General features: G+C 49.6%; 1 protein-coding gene across 4 annotated transcripts in view; it reads right to left on the reverse strand.

The window, feature by feature from the left end:
- Positions 1-14,215, reverse strand: part of Ccdc63 (coiled-coil domain containing 63) — a 32,630-nt gene that overhangs the window by 2,259 nt on the left and 16,156 nt on the right. For all 4 annotated transcript variants that reach the window (XM_031337754.1, XM_031337755.1, XM_031337753.1 and 1 more), the window contains 5 exons: positions 13,005-13,186; positions 11,171-11,352; positions 7,148-7,374; positions 3,412-3,486; positions 973-1,165 (listed from right to left, as the gene is read on the reverse strand). In XM_031337754.1, the coding sequence (XP_031193614.1) occupies positions 973-1,165; positions 3,412-3,486; positions 7,148-7,374; positions 11,171-11,352; positions 13,005-13,186 (859 nt within the window). The remainder of the gene's footprint in view (positions 1-972; positions 1,166-3,411; positions 3,487-7,147; positions 7,375-11,170; positions 11,353-13,004; positions 13,187-14,215) is intronic.

Below are 14,215 nucleotides of genomic sequence, written 5' to 3' on the forward strand. Positions count from 1 at the left end.
CCCTCCCTCCCTTCCTTCCTTCCTTCCTTCCTTCCTGTCAAGCAGGGTTTTTATTCCTTTTCCTCGCTTATTGCTTTGGCAAGGCTTACAGCACATAAGGCAGTAAATAAGCTCACGGGAGCCGACTCGGCCTTCTTCCTGATCTTGATGAAAAAACACAAGGCTCAGATATGAAGCGTGTGCATGTGCTCAGGTGTCTGTGTGTATCTGTGCGTGTGTGTGCAAGCATGCGCGCGAGTATGTGTGCACACGCATGTGTGCATGTGTGTGTGCATGTGTATGCGTCTGTGTGTGTCTGTGTGTGTGCGTGTGTGTCTGTGGGTGGGTGGGTGCGTGCGCGCGCACGCCCGAGTATTCACATAAGCTTCTGTGTGCATACATGCATGTCTGTATGTACACACTTTGTGCATACACGTTCCTATGTGTTTGCATGTGTGTGCATACATGTGTATGCATATGTGAGCATGCGTATGTAGTGTTTATTGGTGTTTGAATGTGTCTTTGTGCACACATGTGTGTGTAGTATTTGTGGCAGGTGCCTGTATGTGTGCATGTGTGTGTGTGCAACCATGTAAGCATGTGTGTGTAAGCATGTATGTGTTAGAATGTTGGTGAATGTGTGTAAGGAATCTCTCTTCTAGCCTAAGTTCTTCTCCTTAAGGGAATTCACCAAATCCCTCGCCTGGGTTAACTGAGATTACCACCAATTATCCCATGTTTAATCCTCCCCATAACCCGATCGAGTAACTCCTGAGTTTTACCCTCATTTTGGAGGTAAAAGAACCTGAGCACAGAGAGGATCAGGAATGTGGCCAAAGTCACACAGCTAATAAGTGAAGACTCAGAATTCAAACCCAGGCAGGCCACACCGTGGCCGTGCTCACTACCAACCAAGAAAGCGTCCCTGTACCTGGTCACAGAACATGCAAGGAAAGAGTTCCTGAGAAGTGGGGAGGCCCAAGCTTGGCTCACCAAAGTACTGCTGAAGGTTGATGTCTGTGATCTTCCCGGTCTCGCCCAGCTTGCCCAGGATCTCAGCGGCGTCGCAGTTGATCTTCTTAAACAGCTTCTCCACCGAGTTCTTGAGATATTCCAAGGTCTTGCTCATCTCCTTGTATTTGGCCTCAAAAATGTCCGCATCCTCTGTGGTCTTCCTCAGTTTCTCCTGGAGGCAGACACACACCAGGCCCAGCCTGAGGCTGAGGGATTCTCTGTGCAGGTGACTGGGGGAATCCCAGAGGGTATGCCATCAAAGGAATGAGCTTCCCGTCAGCGTCAGCATCAGCGTCAAACAAAATTAAGAAAAAAACAGGCAACTAAGGACATGGTTCCTTGGGTAGAGCGCTTGCGCAAACCAGGTGTGGTGTGCACGTCTGTAAATCTTGCACTCTGGGGGTGGGGGCAAGGAGGGGCAGGATCCCAGGGTCATCCTTGTCTACACAGTGAGTTAGGGACCAGCCTGGGGTACATGAAAGCCTGTCTCAAAAATAAGTGATCCCGGCCGGGCGGAGGTGGAGCACGCCTTTAATCCCAGTACTTCGGTGGCAGAGGCAGGCGGATATCTGAGTTCGAGGCCAGCCTGGTCTACAGAGTGAGTTCCAGGACAGCCAGGGCTATACAGAGAAACCCTGTCTCAAAAAAACAAAACAAAAATAAATAAATAAATAAATGATTGATTCCCCTGAGTGCTGAGCCAGGTCTCCTGGGAGAGAGGAGATGGTGAAGAGCCAGGGGTGGAGAGAAGTCTGAGCAGGCAGGTGGTAACATCCCTCAGCAGGGTGGGAAACATCTGAGAGCCCATAGCTCTTTGGATGGATTCTCCTCCTTGGGGTATTTGTATTTTGGACAGGATACTTGGGCATGCGCACGCACATGCGCGCGCTCATACACTGCTGCCCTAGTTTCCACCACTACCACCCGGTGAAGACAGGAAACAGTAAATGCAGAGCCAGGCAGAGGAGACCCTGATCAACACTGCTCGTCCCCGCCACACGGAAGAGTCTGGGATTCTAGGTGAATCAAGTAGAGCCTGTGGGTCCGGGCTGGAGACCATCTGCGGAGGCCACCCTGAATCACAGCAGCTTCCCCGCCCTCTCCGCTCCGAGCTTCCTAGACTCTTCCTGGGCCTAGGCTTTGCTGTCCCTGCGTGGTAGAGCCACGAATAGCACCACCAGCCTGGTCAGGATGCAGGACGGAAATGAGTCTGAAGAGGAGCAGCCCAGGCTACCCTGGAACTCCAGATACTCAGCCTCCTAAGTATGCAGATCAGAGATGTGTGCTCCACACCCAGCCAGTCAGGCTGGATTCACATCTTGCCCAGCATTGGCTGTTTGTTGTCCTGATACTGTCATAAGAGAACCTGTTTGCCCTGGGGTGACAGTGCGACCAGCTACAAATCCCATAAACAGTCATTATCCAAGTGTCCTGAGAAGCAACCGGGGCTTCCTGCCTCAGTCAGTGAGCCCTTCACGCTCCCCAACCTTCTTCCTGCCGGAAGTGTATATGTGATGGCGGGATCCGTGGTACCACCAGGCATCCTTGGGATGGAAACCCAAGAAGAGCTTGGGTGGTAGATGACATCACAAAGACACTCCCTTCCCCAATCCCAGAAGTGCCAATTTTCAGCTTATTTAACAGCATAAACTTCTAGCTTGCTTGGGCTCCCAGGGTGTCTGTGAGGGATCAGGGCAGGAAGAAGCCTTCAAACCCAATACTGGGGAGCCAGAGGAATGGGGATTGTTGTGAGTTTGAGGCCAGCATGGGCTACATAGTGAATTCCAGACACCAGGGCTGCATAGTGAGACCTTGTGCCAAAAAAAAAAAAAAAAAAAAAAAAAAAAATCACAACTCAGCTGCCTAGCGTTGACTGAGCCATTTTTACCTCTGCCAGCCTCTGTTTGCTCCCTGAGAAAATGGAAAGGGTTTAACACCTTCTCTAGAAGGTGGTGAAGAGAGACGGGGCCAGAGGAGCAGACATAGCCTGGCATCTACTGACTAGAGCCTAGCCCAGCAAGCATCTGTGTGCAGGCTGTAGGCTGTGGCTCAGTGGTGGAGTACAGAACTAGTGTACTGGAGGCCCTGGGTTTGATTCTCAGCATAGACAGAAAGGGAGGGGGGAGGAAAAAAGGAAAGAAGACAGGCAGTTGGTAGTTGGTTTGTGGTTGTCATTACTGGTGAAAAACAATGGAACTGGGCCAAGGGGAAGACAAAAGGAGGAACTGAGGCAGAGATTAGTCTGGATGGAATTGCAGCCCCAGGCTTGGGTTTAACCTCCGTTCATCTTTGCAATAAACTGAGCCTAGGGACAAGGGTTCTGTGGTGGTGTCAGGGCAGGCCACCTGACAGATGACAGACAGGTGCAGGAGGCTTCCTGTCCTTCCCCCTCCCCCCATCCTCCACCCCCCAGCTCACCTCCATCTGTTTCAGGAAGTTCCGGGTGCCCTCATGGGAGGTCTGCTGCTGTGACCGCAAGTTGATGATGTCATCCTGCTCACACAGAAGGGAACCAGTGAGGAGAAGGTGGGAGCTGCCCTCGTCCACTGCATCCAACCCTACTCCATGTTGGGTAACCCATCAAAGAGCCGCCCCGACCCCGCCTTCTCCTCAGACCCTGCCTTCTCCTCAGACCCCGCCTTCTCCTCTGACCCCGCCTTCTCCTCTGACCCCGCCTTCTCCTCAGACCACGCCTTCTCCTCAGACCACGCCTTCTCCTCTGACCCCGCCTTCTCCTCAGACCACGCCTTCTCCTCAGACCACGCCTTCTCCTCAGGCGTTCTGTTCTTCATCCTCTAAGAATCATCTAGAACTATCTAGTGCAGCAATTCTCAACCTTCCTGATGCTGCGACCCTTTAATATGCCTCATGTTTTACTGACCCCCCAAAACATAAAATTATTTCTGTTGCTACTTCATAACTGTAACTTCGCTACTGTTATGAATCATACTGTAAACATCTGTGTATTCTGATGGTTTCAGGCAACCCCTGTGAAAGAATTATTCAACCCCCAACAGGGTCATGATCCACACGGGTTTAGAACCACCTAGAAAAAGAAGTCAACAATCTTTCACATTCTGCATGCACTAACCACGCCATGCCACAACCACACGTGGGCACTGAGAACTCGCAACGTGGCCCCAGATCCTGGGCAGCTGGGGTTTCTCTTGTATTACAGTGTAAGGAGTTTACATGGACAACTAGTGACTATTGCACTAGACCGGGCAGCTCAGCCCAGGGTCCCTCAAACTCTCCCAAGAATCTGAGTCATTCCCTCAGATGACCATGCTCACTCCAAGTTCTAGATCTGGAGTGCGGCAAGGACCCAGCCTTTCCGTCCAGTTCCCAATGCAGCATGTCCAAGCTCTGTCACATAGCCCTTCCCATCCTTGGGTGTCATTTCAAGTGGAAATACTGGAAGACTCCAGCACAGGTGGCCACTCCAGTGAGGGGACAACCTTGCTAAAGGTGAAAAGTCAGCCACTGATAGTGAATTCAAGGGGTAGAGGAAGGTAGCTCACACACAGATGACTAACTGCTGGTTTCCAGCCTTTCTGCACAGCCGTAGGTGTGGGATAGGGCCTGGACATCAGCAGTTTGGGGTGGAGAATTTTCCCAACAGATACTTGGGTTCCAAGCTCTAAATTACAGTGCTCTAAAACAAAACAAGGAGCCCAGGCCCCTGTGCCAGTCCCAACATCACAGTACAGATGGGAAAACTGGGGCCAACAGTGGGCAAGTCCACCTTATGCTAAGCCCTAAAGGGTCAAGTATGGATATTTCCAGTCCAGTCATAGGTCACTCAGAGCTCCTCACATCCATCTGCAGCTTGGACCACAAAATCATTCCTGTCATATCACAGACAACCACCAGGTGACAGTGGTGACACACTCAAGGTCCACTGTGGCCTACACAAATGGATTGCCACCTTAAGTTAGATTTGATGTCCCCCAGAGAAACAAAAGTTTGGGGGTTTGTGTAGAACACTTTGATTTTTATATGTTGACATTTACAGTTACAAATCTTAAGAGAGCAGAGAAGACAGGCCTGTGACCATGTCCCTAGGTAGGGTTGAAATTGGGTGTACCATAGGAAATCAAATTAAAAACCAAAAAACTTAAAAACTTGAATCCTAGTTTGTTGTTGTTTGGTTTTTTGGTTTTTGGTTTTTGGTTTTTTTCTGAGACAGGGTTTCTCTGTGTAGCCCTGGCTGTCCTGGAACTCACTCTGTAGACCAGACTGGCCTTGAACTCAGAAATCCTCCTGCCTCTGCCTCCCAAGTGCTGGGATTAAAGGCATGCACCACCACTGCCAGGTTTGAGCAGAGAAGTTTTTTAATGGCTTGTGCCTGAAATCTCAGCCACCATCTGAGGAGGTTGCTGTCACTGAGCAAGGCCTACTCTCAAAAAACATGCAGCAAAGCAAGAAGGCAGCCAGGTCTCTAGAATGACTGTCCTGGCAGGAGCAAGGTCAGTCCAAAGAGTCGCTAAGTCCCTCCCCGTGGCTCACAGATCATTGAGACAACAGGCCCCAAGAAAAAGCTGAAGCCTGCTGCTAGAGGAAACTTGTCTCCTGAGGGGCTGGGGCTGACTCTGTGGGTGAGGGGCTTGCTGTGCAAGTGTGAGGCCCTGAGTTTGAATCCCAACAACCCAGCTGTGGTGGTATACATCAGTAAACCTCAGCGCTCCTGTGGCGAGATCGGGCTGGATAGGACAGAACTCCTGGAAAGTGACAGGTGAGTTGAGGGAAAGGCCCAGTGCACTCTGTCTTCCATATCCCACACAAGAAGAAACGGGGTCGTGACGTCATCAGAGGAGGACGGAGCAGCGCACAGAGGGAATCCTTGGTGGAGGGGCGTGGCACAGAGGGAATCCTTGGTGGAGGGGCGTGGCACAGCTAGGCATGGCATTTGCTGCTATGCTGGGTGTCTTTCTGAGCCACAACAACAGCTGTCAGCCAGGTTCTGAATGGACTGCCATGCAGCATCAAGCGGTTTGGACTCTGTCTGTCTGTCTGTCTGGGCAAATGTTCCAGAAGCTGTTCGTTTGTGTAAAGAGGCCCAGGAGCCGGGTAGGTGTGAGAAACTATGGCTTCAGTAAAGGTAGCCAGTTCCCTTCCTTCAAGAGTTGCCAGAGCCTTTCCTATGCCGACGGGCACCAGGCCTGTCAAAGATACGTATTAACCATTTATGTCCCTTCCACTCTGAAGCCTTTGGTCAACAAAGGTGGCAGGACCTGAGTTTCATTCCCAGAACCCAAGTAAAAAAATAATCTGGCCATGATGGCATTCATTTTCTGGGTTTGTTATATATATAATTTTTTAAGATTTAGTTATTTATTTCATGTATGTGAGTACACTGTCGCTGTCTTCAGATACACCAGAAGAGGACACCAGATCCCCATTATAGATGGTTGTGAGTTACAATGTGGTTGCTGGACTTGAACTCAGAACCTCTGGAAGAGCAATCAGTGCTCTTAATCACTGAGCTATCTCTCTAGCTCGACGGCATACATTTGTAACCCCAGTATGTCTCCCTAGCAGAGACAGGAGGATCCCTAAGGGCTCACAGCCTAGATGGCATAATTCAATTGTTGAGCTCAAAACCCTATTGACAGATTTTTTTTCCTCAGAGGACAATGAGGAGGAAGTGGAGTGACAGCTCAGAGGTTAAGAGCATTGGCTGCTTTTGCAGAGGACCCCAGTTTGATTCCCAGCATACACAGGGCAGTTCACACCATCTGTAATTCCAGTTCTGGGGATCTAATGCCCTCTTCTGGCCTGTGCGGGTACTGCATACATGTGGTGCAGAGACACATATGCAGGCAAGGCATCCATATACATAAAATAAAATCACTTTTTAAAAATTAGATATTTTCTTTATTTACATGTCATACGATATCTCCTTTCCCAGTTTCCCCTCCAAACAAAACAAAACAAAAAACAAAAAACAACAACAAGAACAAACCCCTATAAAATTACTTTTAAAAGTGCTTTCCTAGCTCGTAGTCCAGAGGTGATGGCAGGTGGCATGGTGATCATTGAATTCGCATGTGACCATTGTCTGCAGAGCAGATGGAGGTATCAGGGGACCTCCCTGGGGAAAGCTATGTGAGATAGGCCGGCCCTGGCCTCCCCGGCCTCCCCAGCCACGTACCTGGATCCTCTGGGTCTTCTTGTGCATGGTCTCCATGTCATTATTGAGCTCAGTGACATAAGTGAAGCGAGCAAAATTCTTCTCCTCCTTGGCCAGGAACTCCTCAGTGAGCTGGTTCAGGTCCCCGTTCTCAGCTAGCTTCAGCAGCCGCAGATGCGCCACCTCGTAGCTCTCGAAGCTCTCGCCCTTCCTCTTCTTCCTAAGCTTCTTGGATTTGACAGCAGCAGCTGGATGGGAGAGAGAAAGAGCACAGAAGGTAAGGAAGGAGGTACTCCCGATCATCCATACTGTCTTGGGGAGGAAGTGAGCTTGCCAGGACTTGCGATCCATATCAGAAATAGCAGAAGGGCTGGGAAAGTGGAAGAAGTTCTCGATGCACAGACACAAGGACCTAAGTTCGATCCTCAGAACAGGTAAGAAGCTGAATGAAGGTTTCGATGGTGCCCCTGTAACCTCAGCCTGGGGGGTGGAGACACTTAGATCCCTAGAGCTCAGCAGCCGGCCAGTAGAGCTGAACCGTTGCTCCCCAGTGCAAGAGACACTAGCTCAAAAACCAAGGTGTGGTGATGGAGAGATGGTTCAGCGGTTAAAAGCACTGACTGCTCTTCTGAAGGTTCTCAGTTCAAATCCCAGCAACCACATGGTGGCTCACAACCATCCATAACGAGATCTGAAGCCCTCTTCTGGAGTATCTGAAGACAGCTACAGTGCACTTACTAATAAGTAAATAAATCTTTAAAAAATAATCAAGGTGTGGCTGGAAAGATGGCTCAGGAGTTATGAGCACCTCCTGCCCTAGGGGATCCAAGCACAGGACCCAAGCCTGTCTGGTGGCTCACAATTGCTTATGACTCCGGTTCTAAGGGCTCTGACCACCTCTTCTGGCCTCAGCCAACACCCTTACACATGTGGCATACACTTTTGATTATTTTGGTTTTTTTTCTGGACAGGGTTTCTCTGTGTAGCCTTGGCTGTCTTAGAACTCAGTGTATAGAGCAGGCTGGCCTTGAACTCACAGAGATCTGCCTGCCTCTGCCTCCCAAGTGCTGAGATTAAAAGCATGTGCTACCATGCCTGGCTCAGAAAAATAAAAAATTTAAAAATAAAATGATTAGCCAGGTAGTGATGATGCACGCCTTTAGTCCTAGCATGGGAGGCAGAAGCAGATGGATCTCTGTGAGTCCAAGGGTAGCCTGGTCTACAGAGTGAGTTCCAGAACATCCAAAGCTACACAGAAAAATAGTATCTCAAAAAATAATAATAATAAAAAGGAATCAAGAGCTAGGCACAGTATCTCATGCCTTTACTTCCAGTACTTGGTAGTAAAGGCATGAACACACACACCTCCACACACACAAATAAACTAAAATAACATAAATGAAAATTTTAAATTCTGCTGGGCAATGGTGGCACATGCCTTTAATCCCAGCACTTGGGAGGCAGAGGCAGGTGGATTTCTGAGTTGGAGGCCAGCCTGGTCTACAGAGTGAGTTCTAGGACAGCCAGAGCTACACAGAGAAACCCTGTCTCAAAACAAGCAAACAAACAAAACCAAAAATATGAAATAAAAGCTCAAAGTTTTAAAAAAGAAATTTAAAATACTTAGTAAAGCACTACAGAGTGCCCAACATGGTGCCAGGCTCTGCTGTCAGGGCTGAAACATGGAGAGCCAAAGAAATGGCCAAGGAAAGAGAAGAAAAAAAATCCACCCACCATCATGCTTGTGGCTGGAGGGAGACACAAGGGATGCCCATGGGTGGGAGGGTCTCTCTGTAGAGGTGACAAGGGAGCAGGGTAGAGGTCAAGTAAAGGTCAAGGAAGACCCCTGGGCAGAGAGTTCTTAGGAAGGCTCATTGGCTGGGTGATCCCTGAAAGTTCAGAGCCAGGCTCAGCCTGCAGCCCAGGTTCTCCTAAACACGTCTTACATCTCTCTGATGTCTTCGTCATGGCAATCAGATGGAATTTCTAGATCTTTCTAAGGACTTCTGGCTGTGTAATGTCTGACCTGCTGTGACTTTTCATCGTCCTTGAGATAAGGTTGAAGCTTGTCAGCATCCCAAGGCAAGGAGGGGATAACTCAGTGGATATATTTGGTATGGAATTTTGAATCTTAGTTATTGTAGCCCCTGGCTGGGTTATGTGTCCACTCTGGGCTGCAGGAGCGTCTTCTGGAGCTGGGGTATTGTAGGAATGCATAATCCTTGGTGCTATCCTGAGGGCCTCATGGAAACCGTGCATATTAAGCACCTGGAATAGACGCTTACACAAGCCGGCTGCAAAAGGACAGGCAAGGGATGGGAAGAAGGACAGGTAAGGGATGGGAAAGAGGACAGGCAAGGGATGGGAGGAAGGACAGGCAAGGGATGGGAGGAAGGACAGGTAAGGGATGGGAAGAAGGACAGGCAAGGGATGGGAAAGAGGACAGGTAAGGGATGGGAGGAAGGACGAATGGGTTGACTGGGCAAGAGTGAGTGAATGGGTAGGAAAAAGACAGTCCAAAAGGTGAAAGAAAGGAAGAAAAGAGCCGGGCAGTGGTGGCCCACGCCTTTAATCCCAGCACTTGGGAGGCAGAGGCAGGCAGATTTCTGAGTTCAAGGCTAGCCTGGTCTACAGACTGAGTTCCAGGACAGCCAGGGCTATACAGAGAAACTCTGTCTTGAAAAACAAAAACAACAACAAATAAAAAAAAAAAAGGAAGAAAAAAAAGAAAATAAAAATGTCTTTGTGGCTTTTGATTAATTTTAGAGAGTAAGATATACATGAGCTTTCTCAGAAACACTTCTAGCAACATGGTCCCAAGTGATAGGGTAGGAAAAGGGCAGAAAGGGGACAGAACATACAAGGGGAAATGCATACTTAGTGTACAAGGCTGTAGTGGTGTGTATATGCTTGGCCCAGGGAGTGGCACTGTTGGGAGGTGTGTCCTTGTCGGAATGGGTGTAGCCTTGTGGGTGTGGTCTTTATAACCCTCATCCTAGCTCCCTGGAAGCCAGTCTTCCACTAGCAGCCTTCAGATGAAGATGTAGAACTCTCAGGTCCTCCTGCTCCATGCCTGCCTGAATGCTGCCATGTTCCTGCCTTGATGATAATGGACTGAACCTCTGATAAGCCAGCCCCAATTAAATGTTGTCCATATGTGAGTTGCCTTGGTCATGGTGTCTGTTCGAAGCAGTAAAACCCTAACTAAGACAAAGGCCTAAGGCCTAAAAAAAAAAAAAAAAAAAAAAAAAAAAAAAAAAAAAAGGAAGATCAAACACACCTTGTGCAGTTTCCTGTGCATGCCTTTCCATCCCAACTCTGACATCATCAGGCTGAGCCCTGCCTGGCAAGATCCCAGCAGCAAGCCACCAAACCCACACAGGGTCTAGTAGACCTCAAGACTCCCCTTTGCTACAGAGTGAAAGACAACTGTGGGGGTTGGAGCAGGCAGACGAACACATGCAAGCAGTTAATGTGAATCACAGGCCCAACTGCCCTTCTGAAAGCTGGAATCCATCCCCATTGCAGCCAAGGAACAAAGCACTCTTAGTAGACGTGTATCCCAACACCACACAGCATGTACTTAACCTGAAAGTGTGCTCATTGCTAACCTCAGATTTAAGTTTACGTAGGTGTGCTGTGCTTTCATTGGCTATGTTATCAGTCCTACTATGAGAAGGGGGTTAGGATGTAGACATGATGTTTTTGTGTGCTATGTAAAGATAATCCTTGTGGCTCAAACTGTAACCTGTAACACCTTTCTTCCCCCCCTTCTCTTCTTCCCTCCCTCCCTCCCGACCCCTGATTCCCACTGGCAGAAGTCCCATCCTATTTTCTCTTCTGCCTAGCCACTGAGTGATATAAACATTGCTTATACAAACTTGAGACAGGAGATTCTTGATGTAAGCACTACCATGCCTTGTCTGAGATCAAACAAGATATGAGGGCAGAGAGATCAGCCTTTGAACAGCACAAGGATAATCTTCACATGGCGCACACAAACGTTATGCCTCCAGAAAGGTAGAGGAGGAGACTGGCTTGTACCTTCCTGCTTCTTGGCCTGGTCCTCGAATTCAGTGCGGTCATTGAGCTTGACCAGCAAGAAGGACTTGAGCTTTGTCTCGTGGTCGTACAGACGTTCCAGCTCCCGGATCTCCAGGTTGTACTGAGAGATGTCTTTCTGCTGACGGTCCTTCATAGCAGCCATCCGAGCCATGGCTTCTACTCTGTGAGGAGACGGAAGATGGCACTGAGTGTCCAGAGCTCTCCTCTCCCTGATGGTTCAGAGGACTTCATGCCTGCCCAGTGGATACCATGGTTTGTTTGTGATTTTTTTCTGGTGGTGGGAAATAAATTCAGGATCCTGCCAGAGCTGTGAGTTTAGAGCACCCCCAAGGAAGTGATTTTCCTGACACCCTGTTTACTGTTAGCAACAGCAGCAGCAGTAATCCTATCTTCACCACTAATACAAACATCACCACCATCAGCACCAATAGCTCCAACAGACTACCACCATTACAACACCATCACCACCATCATCATCCCCATCATCACTTGCCCCCTGCATGTATGGATTAGTTTCTGCTCTTTTCATGCATCTTATAACAATCCAGATGTGGTGGAGGGAGAAGTCAGCCCCAGACATGTTTGACTCAAAAAGCCTGCTCTCTCCACAGCCTCATTCTGTGCCAGAAAACACTTTGCTGGAGAAAGACACCCAGAGCAGGACTAGAGACCATGTAGGGGACAGAGGCTGAAGTCCAGCTTTCCATCTACACTGTCCTGCACTCTGGAACCATGAAAGGCAGCCTTGTTTCCAGTTGAGCTAAGGGTGGAAGCCCGGGTGACCCTAAAGGAACAGTAGACACTTCACCTGATTCCCAGGCACCAGGCCTCTGTCACTAGCTGCAGCCCTCCACAGATTTGTGGCCATCAGTCACGTAAGGGCCACACCTCGAGCCCCTCCACAGGTAGAGGATGTGACCTGTGGTCACATAGTCTCAAGACAGAGCTCCATTTTAATGAAGTACCTAAAGGTCTGGAGGCTTAGCCAATAAACTCCCCTGCCAAAACACACACTGCCCTGCAAAAGGTATTTAATCTCAGGTCCACCCTGAGAAGTGGGATATGATTTTACTCATCCACTTTCTACCATGGCAATAAATGCTTTAAAACCATGGACTGCCTTTTTTCATTGGGATCCGAGGTGGGGAGCCATGGAGAAAGCCTTTGCCTATAGAGCCACTGTCTAGTCTCCTGTAGAAGGCTTCTCTGTGCTCCCAGCCATGGCCAATACCAAGCCCAAGCCAACCCAAGCTCAAAAATCAAGGACTCTCACTGTGTGACCAGCTAGAGCTCTCCCCCTCCCCACCCCCCATTTCCCTGGGCCAGATCCATCCCGCGGGCCCCTACTCCATTCTCAACTCTTCTGTGGCATCTAGTGGTTCCTGGGTGTCCGAGAGCCTGAGAACCAGATGGCCCCGGCCTCATCACAAGCCTGGGGACCCCCAAGCCAGCTACATCTGTCCCACACTTCAGACTGTGCTTCCCAACCCCTGGAGCAGTGTCCCAGGTGGGCGGGCAACAGCGTGGGGAAAGCGGGGTCAAACTTCCCTCATCCTGCCTCCCTGAGAAGCTGAGCCCTGTGGTGCAGACACGTGGGACCCCATAACCCTACACTGCATGGGCTCCTGTCTGTTCCAAGGAAAGTGAGACACTAGTTCCTCAGGCTGTGGGGAAGATGATGGGAGCAGCAAGGTGCCCAGCACCCTGCTGGGTACATGGTTAGCGCCCGTGGTTGCTGCTGCTGTGACTTACGGCCCTGGCACTCAAAAGGAGCAGGTGGGTGCTGAGCTAGGAGCTGGGCTGCCCCAAGCACCTCTGCTCATAGGCCTGGGCAGACTGCTCAATGGCCACGTTCATGGTCTTCTTCTGTATCTGTAGACGCCGCTGAAGCTGCTGGTAGACGTGGTCATAGGCGGCCTTCTCAAAGAGGAGATCCTCAATCTCCTTCCGGAGCTGGGCGTTAGAGGTCAACATCGTATCAAAGTGGACAGTGACCTGTGGGGAGGCTATGCTTCACACAGGGTCTCACACCCGGATGCTGGGGCTTTGGAATGGACTGTCCAAGGGCAGATGTCAGGGCACTGCTGCTATCCCCCTAGGTCAGGCCAGCAGCACCCACCTCAGACCTGCTGTAACAATGAGTCTCCTTCATCCCTTTGGAAACAAAAGTCCCTCCCCACTAAAAGCAGCTAATTTTAAATTGAGGAGATTTGGGAATTCCAAAACTCCAGGGGTCCTGGTCAACTCAGACATTGTCCAGAAAAATACAGATACAGATCAGATTTTGAGAAATATTAACAAAATATTCATTTTATAAGGTGTAATGCTGGCGCTGTTCTTGTGAAAGAAAATGTTTAATTTTAAGAGCTGAAACAGAAGGATTTGGGGGTAAAATGTCTTGATACCTCCCCTTAATTACCTTAGCTAAGATAAGTCATTTACCTTAAAAGACTTCAGGGTGGGAATAGTATACAGCCAGTGCCACATTCTGACAATGAGATCAGTGTGACAGGTGTGGGGACAGTGTGACTGACAGGTGCGGGGACAGTGTGACTGACATGTGTATAGACAGAGTGACTGACAGGTGTGGGGACAATGTGACTGACAGGTGCGGAGACGGTGTGACTGACAGGTGCGGGGACAATGTGACTGACAGGTGTGGAGACAGTGTGACTGACAGGTGTGGGGACAATGTGACTGACAGGTGTGGGGACAATGTGACTGACAGGTGTGGAGACAGAGTGACTGACAGGTGTGGGGACAGTGTGACTGACAGGTGCGGGGACAGTGTGACTGACAGGTGCAGGGACAGTGTGACTGACAGGTGCACGGACAGTGTGACTGACAGGTGCGGAGACAGTGTGACTGACAGGTGCGGAGACAGTGTGACTGACAGGTGCGGAGACAGTGTGACTGACAGGTGTGGAGACAATGTGACTGACAGGTGCGGAGACAGTGTGACTGACAGGTGTGGGGACAATGTGACTGACAGGTGTGGAGACAATGTGACTGACAGGTGTGGAG

Source organism: Mastomys coucha, unplaced genomic scaffold (genome assembly GCF_008632895.1).
Source record: "Mastomys coucha isolate ucsf_1 unplaced genomic scaffold, UCSF_Mcou_1 pScaffold22, whole genome shotgun sequence".
Lineage (NCBI taxonomy): Eukaryota > Metazoa > Chordata > Mammalia > Rodentia > Muridae > Mastomys > Mastomys coucha.